Source organism: Ursus americanus, chromosome 1 (genome assembly GCF_024610735.1).
Source record: "Ursus americanus isolate L20-20 chromosome 1, mUrsAme1.1.p, whole genome shotgun sequence".
In the NCBI taxonomy this organism is placed as follows: Eukaryota; Metazoa; Chordata; class Mammalia; order Carnivora; family Ursidae; genus Ursus; species Ursus americanus.
The window spans coordinates 39,691,299-39,704,447 of NC_142127.1; the positions used below are offsets into that span (position 1 = coordinate 39,691,299).

At 44.3% G+C, this 13,149-nt stretch overlaps 1 protein-coding gene across 6 annotated transcripts in view; it reads right to left on the reverse strand.

Annotated features, from left to right (window-relative positions):
• Positions 1–9,552: 9,552 nt before the first annotated feature.
• Positions 9,553–13,149, reverse strand: part of RBMS1 (RNA binding motif single stranded interacting protein 1) — a 210,092-nt gene continuing 206,495 nt past the window's right edge. For all 6 annotated transcript variants that reach the window (XM_045780924.2, XM_045780956.2, XM_045780947.2 and 3 more), the window contains 2 exons: positions 12,862–12,946; positions 9,553–12,201 (listed from right to left, as the gene is read on the reverse strand). In XM_045780924.2, coding sequence (XP_045636880.1) covers positions 12,869–12,946 — 78 coding nt within the window. In that variant the 3' untranslated portion in view covers positions 9,553–12,201; positions 12,862–12,868. The remainder of the gene's footprint in view (positions 12,202–12,861; positions 12,947–13,149) is intronic.

A 13,149-nucleotide genomic window follows, 5' to 3' on the forward strand; every position in this document is an offset into this window, starting at 1 on the left:
GCTGTGTGTGAGGGACTCTGCTAGGCTCGGGTGTGGGGCTGGGGAAAGGGAAGGACACAAAGAAGATGAAGACGTGGTCCCAGCTTCTCCATGCAGTGAAGAGGAGGACATACGGGTACCCCTTCAGCTTCAGCTTCAGAATAATGTCCAGATGGACCACCTTACCTGCCCCACCCTCTCAAATTGTCAGTGAATGAGGAGTGGCAGGGCTGAAGAAGAACTTCCACACCCCTCCCAGGCGGTGGCAACATTTGGCTACTGCAGGGATTCTTTGGGCTCGAGGGGCCGAGCCTGTGAAAGACCCGTGATCCCTGTGGCCAGACCAGGAGTGGAGACCACTACTGGGGCTGAGGGGTGGGAGCCGGTGGGACTGGGTAGATGGGGGATGGGGGTGCTGGCTAGGAGCAGCCTCGTGGGTCCCACAGCGGCAGCGGGTGTCTGTGGAAGCCACTAAAACGACACCCAAGGCACCAGAGCCCCCTAACAACGAATGGCAGCTTGCTTGGCAAATCCCAGTTCCTTCTTTTCAGTAGAAAGAAAGGGAGCTCTTCTTCAGTGTTCACGGTGGGAAGCCGTTTATATTACTTATACCCTTGCCCCAGCACCTTCCCCCTCCTATGAAGACTGGGCCCCCTTCAGCTGTGGTTCCTCACCCTGACTTCTGATATTTGCTGATACTCACTTTTGACCCTCTGGGCTCTTACTACTGGTTTTCATGTTGTTGTTCGTTTTTTGTTTTAAATCTTAAGTAGAGGTATTCTTTGAAAGAAAGTTATTTCATCTAAGCCCAGGATCTGTGACCACCACTTTGAAAATATTTTGGCATTATCTTGTAAAACCGAAGCTAGGCATACCCTATGATCCAATAATTCCACTCCTGAGCGTAGACCCTGCAGAAATACATGCACAGCTGCACCAAGTAACAGTACGAGCGTTTCCATTAAGAATTGCAAAGAGCTTCCATGTCTATTAGAAATAAAATGGACACATTTTGGTATGTTTATGCAATGGAATACCATACCATACCGACGTATTACAGCTATGCAAAAACACAGGATAAAATCTTAAAGATATAATATTGAGTGAAAGAAGCAAAACACAATATATTTAATGCGTGATGTCATTTACATAAAGTTCAAATACAGGCAAAACTCAACGGTGGGTTTTAGGGATGCATATTTGGGTAGCAGAACTGTAAAGAAAAGCAAGGCAGGGTATCCCCTATAGTGTGTGTAGTGTTACTTGCTGAGCGGAAGGAGGGGTTCATGATTGTGAAGGGGCACCGTGGAGGGGGCCATGTTTTATTTCTCAGCTTGGGTGGAAGTCACAGGAACCCACTTTGTAATGAAACTCTGAGCTGTACATTTGTGTTTTATGCACTTTTTTAAGCTTCTTTTATAATTGAGGAAAAGTGAAAAAGAAAGTAGTTCTTTATTGCCTAATTATTCTCAGGAAGATTAGATACTGGGTTGAATCTTGAAGGATAAATAGGAGTTATCCACGTGGAGGAAGATATTCTAGAAGTCAGACAAGAAGGGGCAAAGGTGCAGGGTAAAGAACTTTTCTGAGATTTTAAAGATCAAGATGGGGTGTGGCTGGAGGTGGAAATGAGGTCTTGGGGAGCTAGGCATTCAGATGTGGAAGGCTGGTGCAGGGATTTTAAGCAGGGGATGAAATTTCAAGAAGAGCAGGACTGACGACAGGGACACATGCAACAAAGAGGTCATTCGGGTAAAGACTGAGAGGTGTTTGACTTGGGCAAGGCATTCCCTAGCCCCCCCCCCCCCCCCCCCGCCCCGCCCCCCCGCTGGGAACCATGCAGTGGGGAGCTGGCTGTGGGAGCCAGATTGCAGCAGGAGGAAGTGTAAGGGGAAGTAGGGGAGAGGAGACAGATGCATTTGGCAGCACTGGCAGATGCTGCAGAGCGGGGCCAATGGGAGGAAAAACAGATGAGGAGGTTTAGGCTGGTGAACTCCCTGTTTCTCCATGGCCAAAGAAGGTTGTAACTCTTTTCGGTCCCCAAGATTCAAAGGCATTTATTTCAGACTTCAAGATTCACTCATGCGTAATGAGATGGGTCAACTGGTAAGGAAGTGTCACCCTGCTCGGTGAGGTTGGACCACATTCCCTTGGGAGGGCTGGGAAAGTCCCTGGGAGTATCAGGAAGCTACCACACCGGGGTTTCTGTGGGATGTTGGATTTGTGGCCTCAGAGATGGCAAGTCGCTGTTGCCATTGGAGAAACATCTCTGTTCCCTTAATTTAATGCACACCAGAGTTGGTGGCTGAGAGCTTGTAAGAGACCAGTCTGTTAACCAGGCCCTGAAGCAATGGCTTTGGGAGGGTGGCGTCAGCCAGTGGTTTCTATTATCTTCTTTTCTCTCCTGTACTCCAACTATCATACCTGTGTTTTCCTACCAGTCTCCCTTTCTAAGCCTCTCTTTCCTACTCCCTTTCTTCCTCTTCTTCCTGACATCCTCTCAGTCTTTCCTTTACATATGCTTTCTGGAGTTTCCATTTCCACACCATTCCTGTACTTCAGATCCCTGTTTCAGACCTTTAACGACTTTCCATCTGACCGTGAGAGGTAAGCAGACTTCAAGGGACAAATTTATGGCATCATAAAAGGCCCCCTTCTTTTGGGGAGGCACCTGCCCCAATATGGCAGGGTGACTCCTGCCCCTTGACATACGGTTCTTGTCTCCTCCTGGGCAGAGTTGGAGGAGAGCCAACCTCCTCACCACCCCCAGACTCCCACACAGAGCCAGAGCTTTGGGAGCAAGGCTGAGGCATTGGTGCAGCCAAGAGAGTGAGCTCAGAGATGGGGGGCTGGTTATACACAGGGGGACTGACTCAATGTGTAAATATATCAAGGTTACTAGGAGCCAGGTTTCCTGCTGTCAGAGAAGAGAATTACAAATATGGGAAGGGAAAATAAACCCAGAGGTGTCAGACTGGAAATGGAGGTAAAAACATGCGAACACGTTTTTCACTATTTACGGATAAAGTAGAAAAAACGGACGTAAACGTATGCACGTGCGCGTCTGCGCCCACATACACATTCCCTAACCCTGCTCACTGCCGGGGCTTGCAAACAGCAGCGTATCCATAGCAGCGTGCACCCCGTCCCCAGATCTTGCCTTCTAATTACCGTTCTCCACTAAAAGGAACCACCAGGACGCTTTGGAGAAATGGTTGAAACCAGAACTGGGACAGGGAAGGTACAAGATGAGTTTGGGACACCTGGTGGTACCAGAAAGCAAGGAAATGCTTAAAAAATAATGGGGACGTGTTTTAAAAAACACAGAAGCCAGCATGCAGGGCCTCCCACTGACCAAACCACCTTCATTAAGTGATCTAAGGGAACATCATTGATAACGAGAAAATGGAAATCCCGCACCTTCCACAGGGAAGCAGTGAGGAGCACACAGATTCACTTTGGTCATGTTCCTGCCAAAGGTGCATGACCACATGGACTCGTCAGACAGGCGTATAACCTGAGGACATGCTGCAGAATAACTGGCCTATAATCTTTAATCATGTCAAAGTCACGAAAGTCAAATAAAGACTGAGGAGCTACGTCAGACTGAAGGAAACTAAAGACATGACCCCTAAATGCAATGTATGATTTTGAACTGGATCCTTTTCTTACAAAGACGTTACTGGAATAGCGGGTGCGGTCTTCACGTTACTTTCCTCATCGTGGTGGTTGCACTGTGGTCGTGCAGGAGAACGTCCTTGTTTGTAGAGGATAATGGAGCACCCGCTTGATAATTTGCTCTCCAACAAATCAGGCTAAAGCTTCTTTGTAGTGTACTTGCAACTTTTGTGTTTCAAAGTTAAACAAATAGTAATAATAAATAAGATGGCACAACCATTTTGGGGAAAATGGGAAAGATACAAGGGGAACACAAAATTCCCACTAATTGAGGAGAAAACATGACAAATTTTGTGTTTATGGTGGGTCATGTAGGGCTGTGCCTCAACATCCCTGGAGTTCCCTATGCTCTCTCCTCAGCTCTCAGGGGTCTTCTGACAGAAAAATAGAGAAGTGTTATTATTTTTGAGAGTCCTTGGAAAGCTGCAGTAGTAGGTAATGGAAAGTGCCATGATTCTCCTTCCCAAGTCACAGGCCTTGCCAGAGGTCTGAGTATAGCCCAACGACTTGGACCCCTTGCTGCTGCTTCCAGCGAAAGGGAAGAAACCTGACAGTGTGGTGAGGATAACTAGAAGCTCTCAGTAAGCAGTAGGACAACCTGTGGCTCACATCTCTTTTTCCATTTGAGGGAATGAATGTGGAAGTGAAAGGAGCGTCTCGAATGTTTGTGCTGTTACGAGACATTTTGAACTTCTGAATCAGAGTAGTGGGCTTGGTGGGAGGGATGAAGTACATAGAACATTTGAGAAGAGACTTAACTGAGAACGTTTATTACAAGTTTATAGCCTTCTAGAGTCACTTTCATGGAATGGTGCTGATGTGCTGTCCTTGGCTTTCATGGAGGGGCTCTACCTGAAAAAGCCTGGGGAAAGTGTCATTGTATTGGCAGAGGAATATGGTGGACACTGCCCAGTGCCTCCTGCAGGAGTCTCTATACAAAGCTAATCAATACTTTTTCCAGAGGATCTGGTAGGCTTTGTTCCCATTGACAAGAGTTATAGATGTGTGTGCTCTTCTCCTTTTTCACCTTGGCTGCTAGGAAACTCAAAATTATTGAGCTTCGACGATAGGGATGGTGGAGGCCTTTTGGCTTGCAGAGTTCCATTCTGTGCACACCTTCTCTCTTCACTGTTAACCGCCCAAGCACTGATTTCTAAATATGCTTTATTGTGTTTCCTATAAATAGCTTCAAACTTTTGTAAATTAAAAGTTTATAAACCAAATAGACAAAAGGATCATTGGAAGAGTACAAGTTGAGGGAAACAGAAAACGTTCTCTTTAAAACAGAACTAAACATTGGGGGGAAAGTTATATAGCAAGAATGAAAGAAGTTCCTTCAGTATTTCTCAAGTAAGAAAATAAGAGGCAAGAGGGCCAGGAGCAATATTTATGGTCTCAGGCATGTGTCAAAGCACAGTGTGTAACAAAGCAGATATAATGGGATTCCTGCCTAGACTTCTGAGAAGAAAGTAATAAATGTAAGAGTTTTCAAGATCTAGTAGAGGCGGGAGGGGTCAGAAAACTACACAGGTGTTTGCAAATCCACAATCTGGCAAGTGCAGAACATCTGACAGAGGGTAAACAAAGTCAAAATGACGCTGTTTAAAAAGTACCCTACACCTGGCTTGATTAAACCAAACCAAACCAAAACAATACTTTGTCACACACTGCAGTATTTTCAGAGCAGGAGTGACAAAGGCACATCGAGTCTTTGGATGTCTGCTCCAAGTCTCATTCTGGCAACAGCAGACCTACCAAAGACTTCATTTGTATGCCTGACAATTTCATCTCTCAGAAGGCACAGGAACTGGTGAGGGAAACGGCTGCTTCGGAGTGAATTCTGATCAGTAAAAACGGAACCGGTTGGTAATGCGGAAATGACAAGAATATCAGGAGAGAGTGTTTAGGTCGTCTTGGCCCCTCACAGAACTCCCAAAGCTCTTTATTTAGGTCATGCTTTTGTTACTTCTCCTTGCTGTATTGTCATTCATACATTTGTGCCTCCCATAAGAATGTGCCTTGAGGACTGGGACCTCATGTCATCTTTGTATCTTCTGATGTCTGCTGCGGTATCTTTTAAATGCAAAAAATTAAACATGCTGAGTTAGAATATAATAAACATGGAGACTTGTATAATTTCAGGATGATCGGACAACATTCTTTGTTAAAGCTTTCTCCGCCCGATTATAAAATGTTTTCATGGTATAAAACCGGAAAAATTTGGAAAAGTATAAAGAAGCAAATATAAACTTCCCAATATCCTTCCACCCACAGCTAAGTATTTTGGAACACCTCCTCATCTTTTATACTTAAATACTGTTTCCTAATTATGAACATACTCCATCCATAGTTCTGTACCTAACCGTTTTCATTTACTTTATATTGGGTTTTTCATGCCATTATGATGTCTTCTTTTAAAAATATAATATTCCATTGCATGTCTTTATTACAATTATTGTGACCAAAAAATAAACAACATAAGGATTTCAATTAGTTACAAGCATTAAGAACTGTGGTGTATCTGAGAAGTCAAAATGGAAACCATTTCACCTGTAATAGAAGGATAGGGCCGAGGGGCACCTGTGTGGCTCAGTCTTTAAGCGTCTGCCTTCGGCTCAGGGCGTGATCCCAGAGTTCTGGGATCGAGCCCCACATTGGGGTCCTCCGCTAGGAGCCTGCTTCTTCCTCTCCCACTCTCCCTGCTTGTGTTCCCTCTCTCGCTGGCTGTCTCTCTCTCTGTCAAGTAAATAAATAAAATCTTAAAAAAAAAAAAAAAAGGATAGGGCCGAGCGGGGAGCTAGGTGAGGCCTGGGCTATTCCTGGGGTTCTAGGTGTTGACCCGAGTCACCTGTGGTGCATCGACAGGGTGAGCTGATGGTGCACAGTGTGGAGCCCGAGCCGAACGTTCAAGCTGCAAGGAATGTTCACAGAATCATGGAGCCAGCAGTTCTCCACATTTGAAGAACGATCGACTTGTCTCTCCTTTTTTTTTTAAAGATTTTATTTTATAAGCGGACATACATTAAAAGATCTTTTTTGGGGGTGTCCAGTTCTATGAATTTTAGCACATATATTTGTGTAACCACCACAACCAGGATATAGAAGAGCTTCATCACCCTCAAAAAACTCCCTTGTGCTGTGGCTTTCTAATCACATCCTCCTGTCCTCTTTAATTCCTGGTAATCGCTCTTCCGTTCTGTCAATATACTTCCGTCTTTTCAAGAACGGGAATGACCGACTTGTTCTCCAGCATCTCAGTTGGCAGAACTCAGGCTGATAGGTAGAAATTACAAAGACGCAATTTGACTCCTTTAAGCCAGTTTGAGAGCTGTTCCAAAAAAGATCCGGGATGCCAGGTGAGGTGGGAAGTGACTTGTCACTGGAGGTATTCAAGCAGAGAAAGTGGATTCAGGGATACTAGATGGTAGGAGATACCTGCAGTCTCGATTATGATCCGTATCTTGTGCAAATGAGCAATGGAAGGACTTAGATCAAATCTCAGCCTTGCAGAGTCACATTTAAAATGAAATGAATAATAGCATTAAAGTTTGTATTGAATCCAATGCCACCTGTTTTCAATTCTGAGCAGCCCAGAGACCTGCCAGAGCTTTCTTGCTCCTCCAAGTCATGAGGTCTGGCAAGGCTTCTGGCTTCCTCCTCTGCCCCCAGCTTCCTTGAGCCTTAAAAGTCACATTTGTTACTTCCCGAGTCTGAGCAACAATGCCCTTGATGAGGAAGGAGGGGCTGGCAGCATCAGGCAGCGGTGGTTTTGTGTCTCAGTTCTTACCATTACTCCCCAGTTTGGGACCCCTTTACCTCCAGTGGCATGTGCCTGCAGCTGCTGAGTGCCGGCCCACAGTCGCCCTCCAAGGCCCCGTGCGTGTGCAGCCCCGTCTCCTGCCCGAGAGCTCGCAGCTGGAGCTGACGAACAACGTAACCCTCCCTCTAGTGGCTCGAGCGAAAACACTCCGGCCCCACCAAGACCCAGAGCGAGACGCTCTGGAGCCATCTCGCAGGGTTGAAATTCCAAGGCTTCTCCGAGTTTATCCCCCACGGAGGGATGGGCACAGGGCAGCGCCTCTCAGCTGTGCCAAGAGCTGCCTGCTGGGACGGGTGGGCGCCCACCTCCCAGCCCCGCTCCCCGCTGCCATCTGGCACGGGCCACGGGGTGGGGGCCGAGATCTGCGATGACGGAGGGCTGGTTGTCTCATCACGCTGCTATTTGAGGGAAGAAACTGCCCAGCTTTTCTTAAACCCTGAGCTCGGAGTTTCCTCCCTTCTCACCTACTTGCCATCTTCTGAAGCTCTGTGTGCCAGGGGGAGGGGGGCTGGTGACAGGTCCATGACCTTTACTCCGAGTCGCTGGATCTTTTCCTTTTTGGCTACTCTAGTGGAACGAAGAGATCGGTCAGACTGAGCCTTCTTTGAGCCCCACTCAGGCTGGGAGGCACTGCTTTTCTACCGGCAATTTCCAAATCAGTGTCTAGGAAATTCAAGGAGTGGAATTCAGGCTCCAGTGGATTTGCCTGGTGTCATTGCCCAACTTCATCCCAGCCAGTGGGGGGGGGGGGAATACATGCACGCCGGGGAGCGCCTGCCAGAGCGTCTGCCTTCCCTTCCAACACAAAAATTCCACCTCAGAGGCTGGGCCCCAGCCCATCTCAGACAAAGACAAAATCCTGGCTGCTGAGGATGACCCGAGCAGCACACTCTTTCTGCCAGGCACCTTGGTTCCTCTAGTGTGAGTGGCAGCTCACCATCACCCTCGTGTGCTTGTCCCTCTTGCACAGACAGAAAAGGTGCTCTTGAAAAAGTTATCAGTCTCCGTGTAAAGGCAGCCACTGGATGTCCCGGACTCCAGTGACATAAAGCCTTCCTAAAATACAAGAACAGCAAGATGAACAAAGCCTAAGATGCTTAGCAGACTGGATGGCGCCTCTTTCCTGTCTTTGGTCACTGGGTCCCATGAAGGAGCACTGGGACAGGAGACCTTTGCAGCCCATGTACGTCTTGGTGAGGCCACATTGCCCTTCTGCCCCGACGTCCTTTTCTCTCCAGCACTAGCTATCATCAGAGGGCCATGTTTCCTTTTCTGAACGAGCCATTCGGTACCGGGGCTTTCTCGGCCCTGGCCAAGTTACCTGCTCTAAACCCCACTTGTGTCCTTCACACCCCCCCTGGCCCACATGGCCGGGAGGTGTACAGAAATGGGGGGTAAGGGTTCTTCTTGCCTCCTCCTCTCACCACTCTGACAGTGCCCTTGGGTAGCAGAAGAATTCTGTATGACTACACTGTAACATGTGCTCCTCCTTGGGGAAAGGACTCAATTTCCTGTACTAAGTGCCTCTCATAAAGCACATCAGTGGGGCCGAGAGGAGTTCTCTCTCCCCCAGGAATGCTGAACCAGAGCCTCCTACGGGAAACATTCGAGGTCACTGAAGGAGGCCCACGTCCTCCAGGCATGGATAAGATCGGCCTGAAACCCTTACCCATGTGCTTGCTTAACACGGATGGGACTGTTTTTATTCCATTCTCTTGCTGGTCCACAAGCAGCGCCATAGTCATAGAGTAGTGGTAGGAGACAGGGAGGAGAGGGGTCTGGCTCTCGGGCCTTCTGGAACAGACCAGAGGTAGACTGCGGCTGACGTGAGATGTGGTCAGCTGATGGTTGATGTCTCTGGTTCCTGTACACGGAGTTAAGTAACCAGAGGAGGAGGAGGTGGAAAGGTTTTTCCAATTCTTCTCAAGGAAATGTATTTTGAGTACACAGTGAGTCTGAGATAATTTTCAACTCACTTTCAAACCAACTGCCTGAGCCGAAGAAAGCAATCAGAAATGAAATGCACGAAATTCTGATACACAATTAACCTACTTAAAAGAAACTGACAGGAAAAATAAAATTTCAGATGTTTTTTATTCAAAGGTTTTCAAAAGAAATAAAACAGAAAAAGCTAACAATCTGATCAAATGTACAGTTCAAAAATGTCTTTTGGCGTTTAACAACAAGTCCTAGGAAGGAAAACTACAGAGTTATCTTGAACCGGACAAATAAGTTACCACTGGCAAGTTTGTGGCACTAGTAAAACAAAAATAAAAAATTAACTCTCTTGATCATATAGATATCTCTATGAAAATCTTTTTTTTCAATCTGTACAAAAGGTCTTTCTTCATAAATTAATTTTTTTTATAATTTAATGGCTGTCTACTATGTGATGTTTAACTGATTTTTTTTTATTTTTTTATTTTATTTTATGTACAGAGGTTATGTTTCCCAAATCTTACCCAGACGAGTATGGCACTTAGTTCAGACATCTCTAGCAGCAGATTTCCCCTCCCCTCTAACCGAGCTATCAAATTTCTGTCTTAACTAATGCAAAAATATCAAGTAGTGAGAGACCCAGGTTTATAAATGTACTAGGTACAAGGAGGGCGCTGCGTTCGGTCTGGACTTTCACAAAGCAGTAATATTCCAGGGAGCATAGAACCAATAATACCACAACTTTAAAAAAGGAAACAAAAACAAAAACAAAACACATTTCTCTTAGGACTATGTAATTTTCACTAGAATCTACACTTCTCAGAGCAGCAAGGACTTTTGAAACTATGAAATGTCACTGACATCTATAATCAAATACAAGCATAAAATTTAAGAACTAAAAAATACTCGAAAGAAATAACTGCTTAGCCCTAGCTCCTGAGCTAGGAGGATTTGGTCTGTGGAAACAGGGAGGGCCAGCAACCTGTCCCAGCACAAAAGAAAACAGACTCTGAGGTAGATAACTGATCACACACAGTTGACCAGACAAGTACACAGTTTTGGAAGACAACTTAATTTACCATTGCTTTTCAAACGTATGCAATTGTCTTAATAAAAGAGCTTTAATAACAGTGAATTATCTTCTATGTACTAAAGTAGAAATAACTGTGTATTTATGAATCAGGAATTTCATAGTTTCAAAATTGGTTTCTCTTTACACTTAACACTTGTAGTGATGATGTAAAGTGTGGCACTGCTTGGATCCAAATCTTCCTTCATGCTTTTTTTTGTTTGTTGGTATGTGTCCATACATCAATTAAAATTATAAAACCTAAATGCAAAGGTACAAAAAAGGCACATTCTCCTAACCGCAAACTGGTCCGGCAAAAATAAAGAGCACAGAAGATATGATGCTGAGAGAAGGTGGAGCTACTGGTTACTGGCTCTTCGGTCTTTGGTGAAGTTACCTTTAAAAGTGCCAAGTAATTTTGATTTCTCAAATTTATGTAATAGAGAGAGCTAGTAGCCAATCATTTCGCTTCTATTCCTATCTCAGCTTATGTTTGAAGATAAAATCCTTACTTTTAGCTTTTGCCATTTAGTTGCAATAGCAACGTTTTTCGGTTTGCCAGATCTCAGGCGTAATTCTCAGTCTAAAGCACTATCATTAGTATAAAGGAAGGACAAAACATTCGGTGACTCCCCGCCCCCACCCCCCACCCCCAGCCCCAACGCTACCTACACTAAATCTAGAACATCGAGTTAGTTTTTTTTTTTTCCTGAAAAAAGGCAAAAAAGACTTTACATTGCATCATACAGCAGATATCCTAAATCAGTCAAACTATCAGAGGAAACTGTCGGCGTACAGCCTTACAAACAAGTTACCCTATTAAAAGTTCCCCAGTCAGAAAATGTGTTTCACACAAAACATTTTTCCCTTCTTGCATTTCACTACCTTACACATTATGTGAAAAATCATTAAAAACACCTACTACGTATTTAAAAAAGCCAAAATTTCAGCAACTTTTATTGACTACCTTTTAAAAGCCCTATGCTGCTGTTTTACAAGGCATAATAGACCAGCTCATTTGGTCGAAGCGTTCTACATCATTAGTTTGAACTAACTTTTACTGAAACAGCTACAGCATCAAAGGAGTTAAGGCAAATTGGAATTCATAGAAAAGGAGAAGACACTTCACACTACGTTGAAAGAAAAATGGAAAAGCTAAGAAGAGAGACGCGGAGGGCGACACTGAATACAGCGACACTCACACTCGCAAGCACGGAACACCATGGGGGAAGTCGGACTACTTAAACGTCAGAGCCCATTGCATACAGCCGAAGAAAACGCAAATTAAACACAAAATGGACAAAACCACAAAAATCCGGTCATGCACTTGGATAAGTCTTCATGGTCTTTGTGCATACCCAGAAAATTGAAGTTTTCTTTTTCTTTTCTTTTTTTCTTAGTTTTTTTTTTTCTTTTTTTTTTTTTTTTTTTGCATCATAACATTTGATAAAAATCTTTTGTTTTGTTTTTGTTTTTTGTTTTTTTTTTTTTTACTAAAATAAACCTGTTCAGGGGAACAGCTACTAGATGAATTTAAGGGTTTTATGCACCTTATAGAACTTATAGCAAAAATAGTTTTAGTTGATTTCATTATAAATAACGTTTTCAAGAACCTGTGCAAAACTGTCAATAATTTCCTAAAGCACAATTGATCAGAAAAATCCATGATTGTTCAGCCTTCACACCCTTCTTCATGTAAGAATGCCCTTCTGTACATCTGGAAGAGAAAAATAAAAGAGAAATGCTCTTATACATTTGGTAGAATACACCACGGGATTTTGTAACCTTCTTCTCACTTTAAAGGTATACATGTGTGACTAAGGCAAGCGGGGCTCATCACTGGTGGTAGACCAATAAATGCTAGAACTGAGGATCGTTTCCATGCCTTGACTCCATCTTTCAAACGTGGGACCTACAGCATACTTTTTTACCAGAGCAACCAGAGCTCTGGGTCTAAGGATACTGACGTTAAATTCATAGTCAAGATATTGCTAATCTTGTAATACTAGATGAAGCAAAATCTTATGCCATATTTCCTTCAAGCTTGTGAGCGTGAAAGCAATATAAATTTGGATACATGTATTGTAGGACACATTTGGTGCCTGGTGAACTGATTTGTTACAGATTTTTAGGGTGGATGGGTAAGGAGGATGAGACAGTAACTATCCATTTGACTTCAATACAAGGCACTCTTCTTTCTGGATAATATGCAAATCTACAAAATCAACCGATTTTAACCTTTCAATGACACCGGATTCTTTGGCCAGGATTAAGGCAGTGTGAGCAAATATGAGCTATTCTAAGTACCATTATGATAAAAGAATCACAGACTTGGCTTGAACTGAGCCCTAAGGTTACAAAGATGTTTCCCTCATACCTCACAGTTACTTATTAGGTTGAAAGGTATATGGTGAATGGTCATTAGACGTCTCGACCGCCACCTGCTGCTGACCACTTGCTTCCTACAACAAAGCAGAGCAGAGGAGACATGAGCAATGAAATCCAAACTCCACTCCTCCCGTCCGAGTTTCACATCTTAAAATACAAGCGCTCATTAAAAGCGATTTTCTTAATATTATGGAGGGTTTTCAGGGTTAATGATTTCCCTAAGGAGTTAAGATGTCTTACAGACCCAAAGACCCAAAGAACCTCCCACCCCAACTTG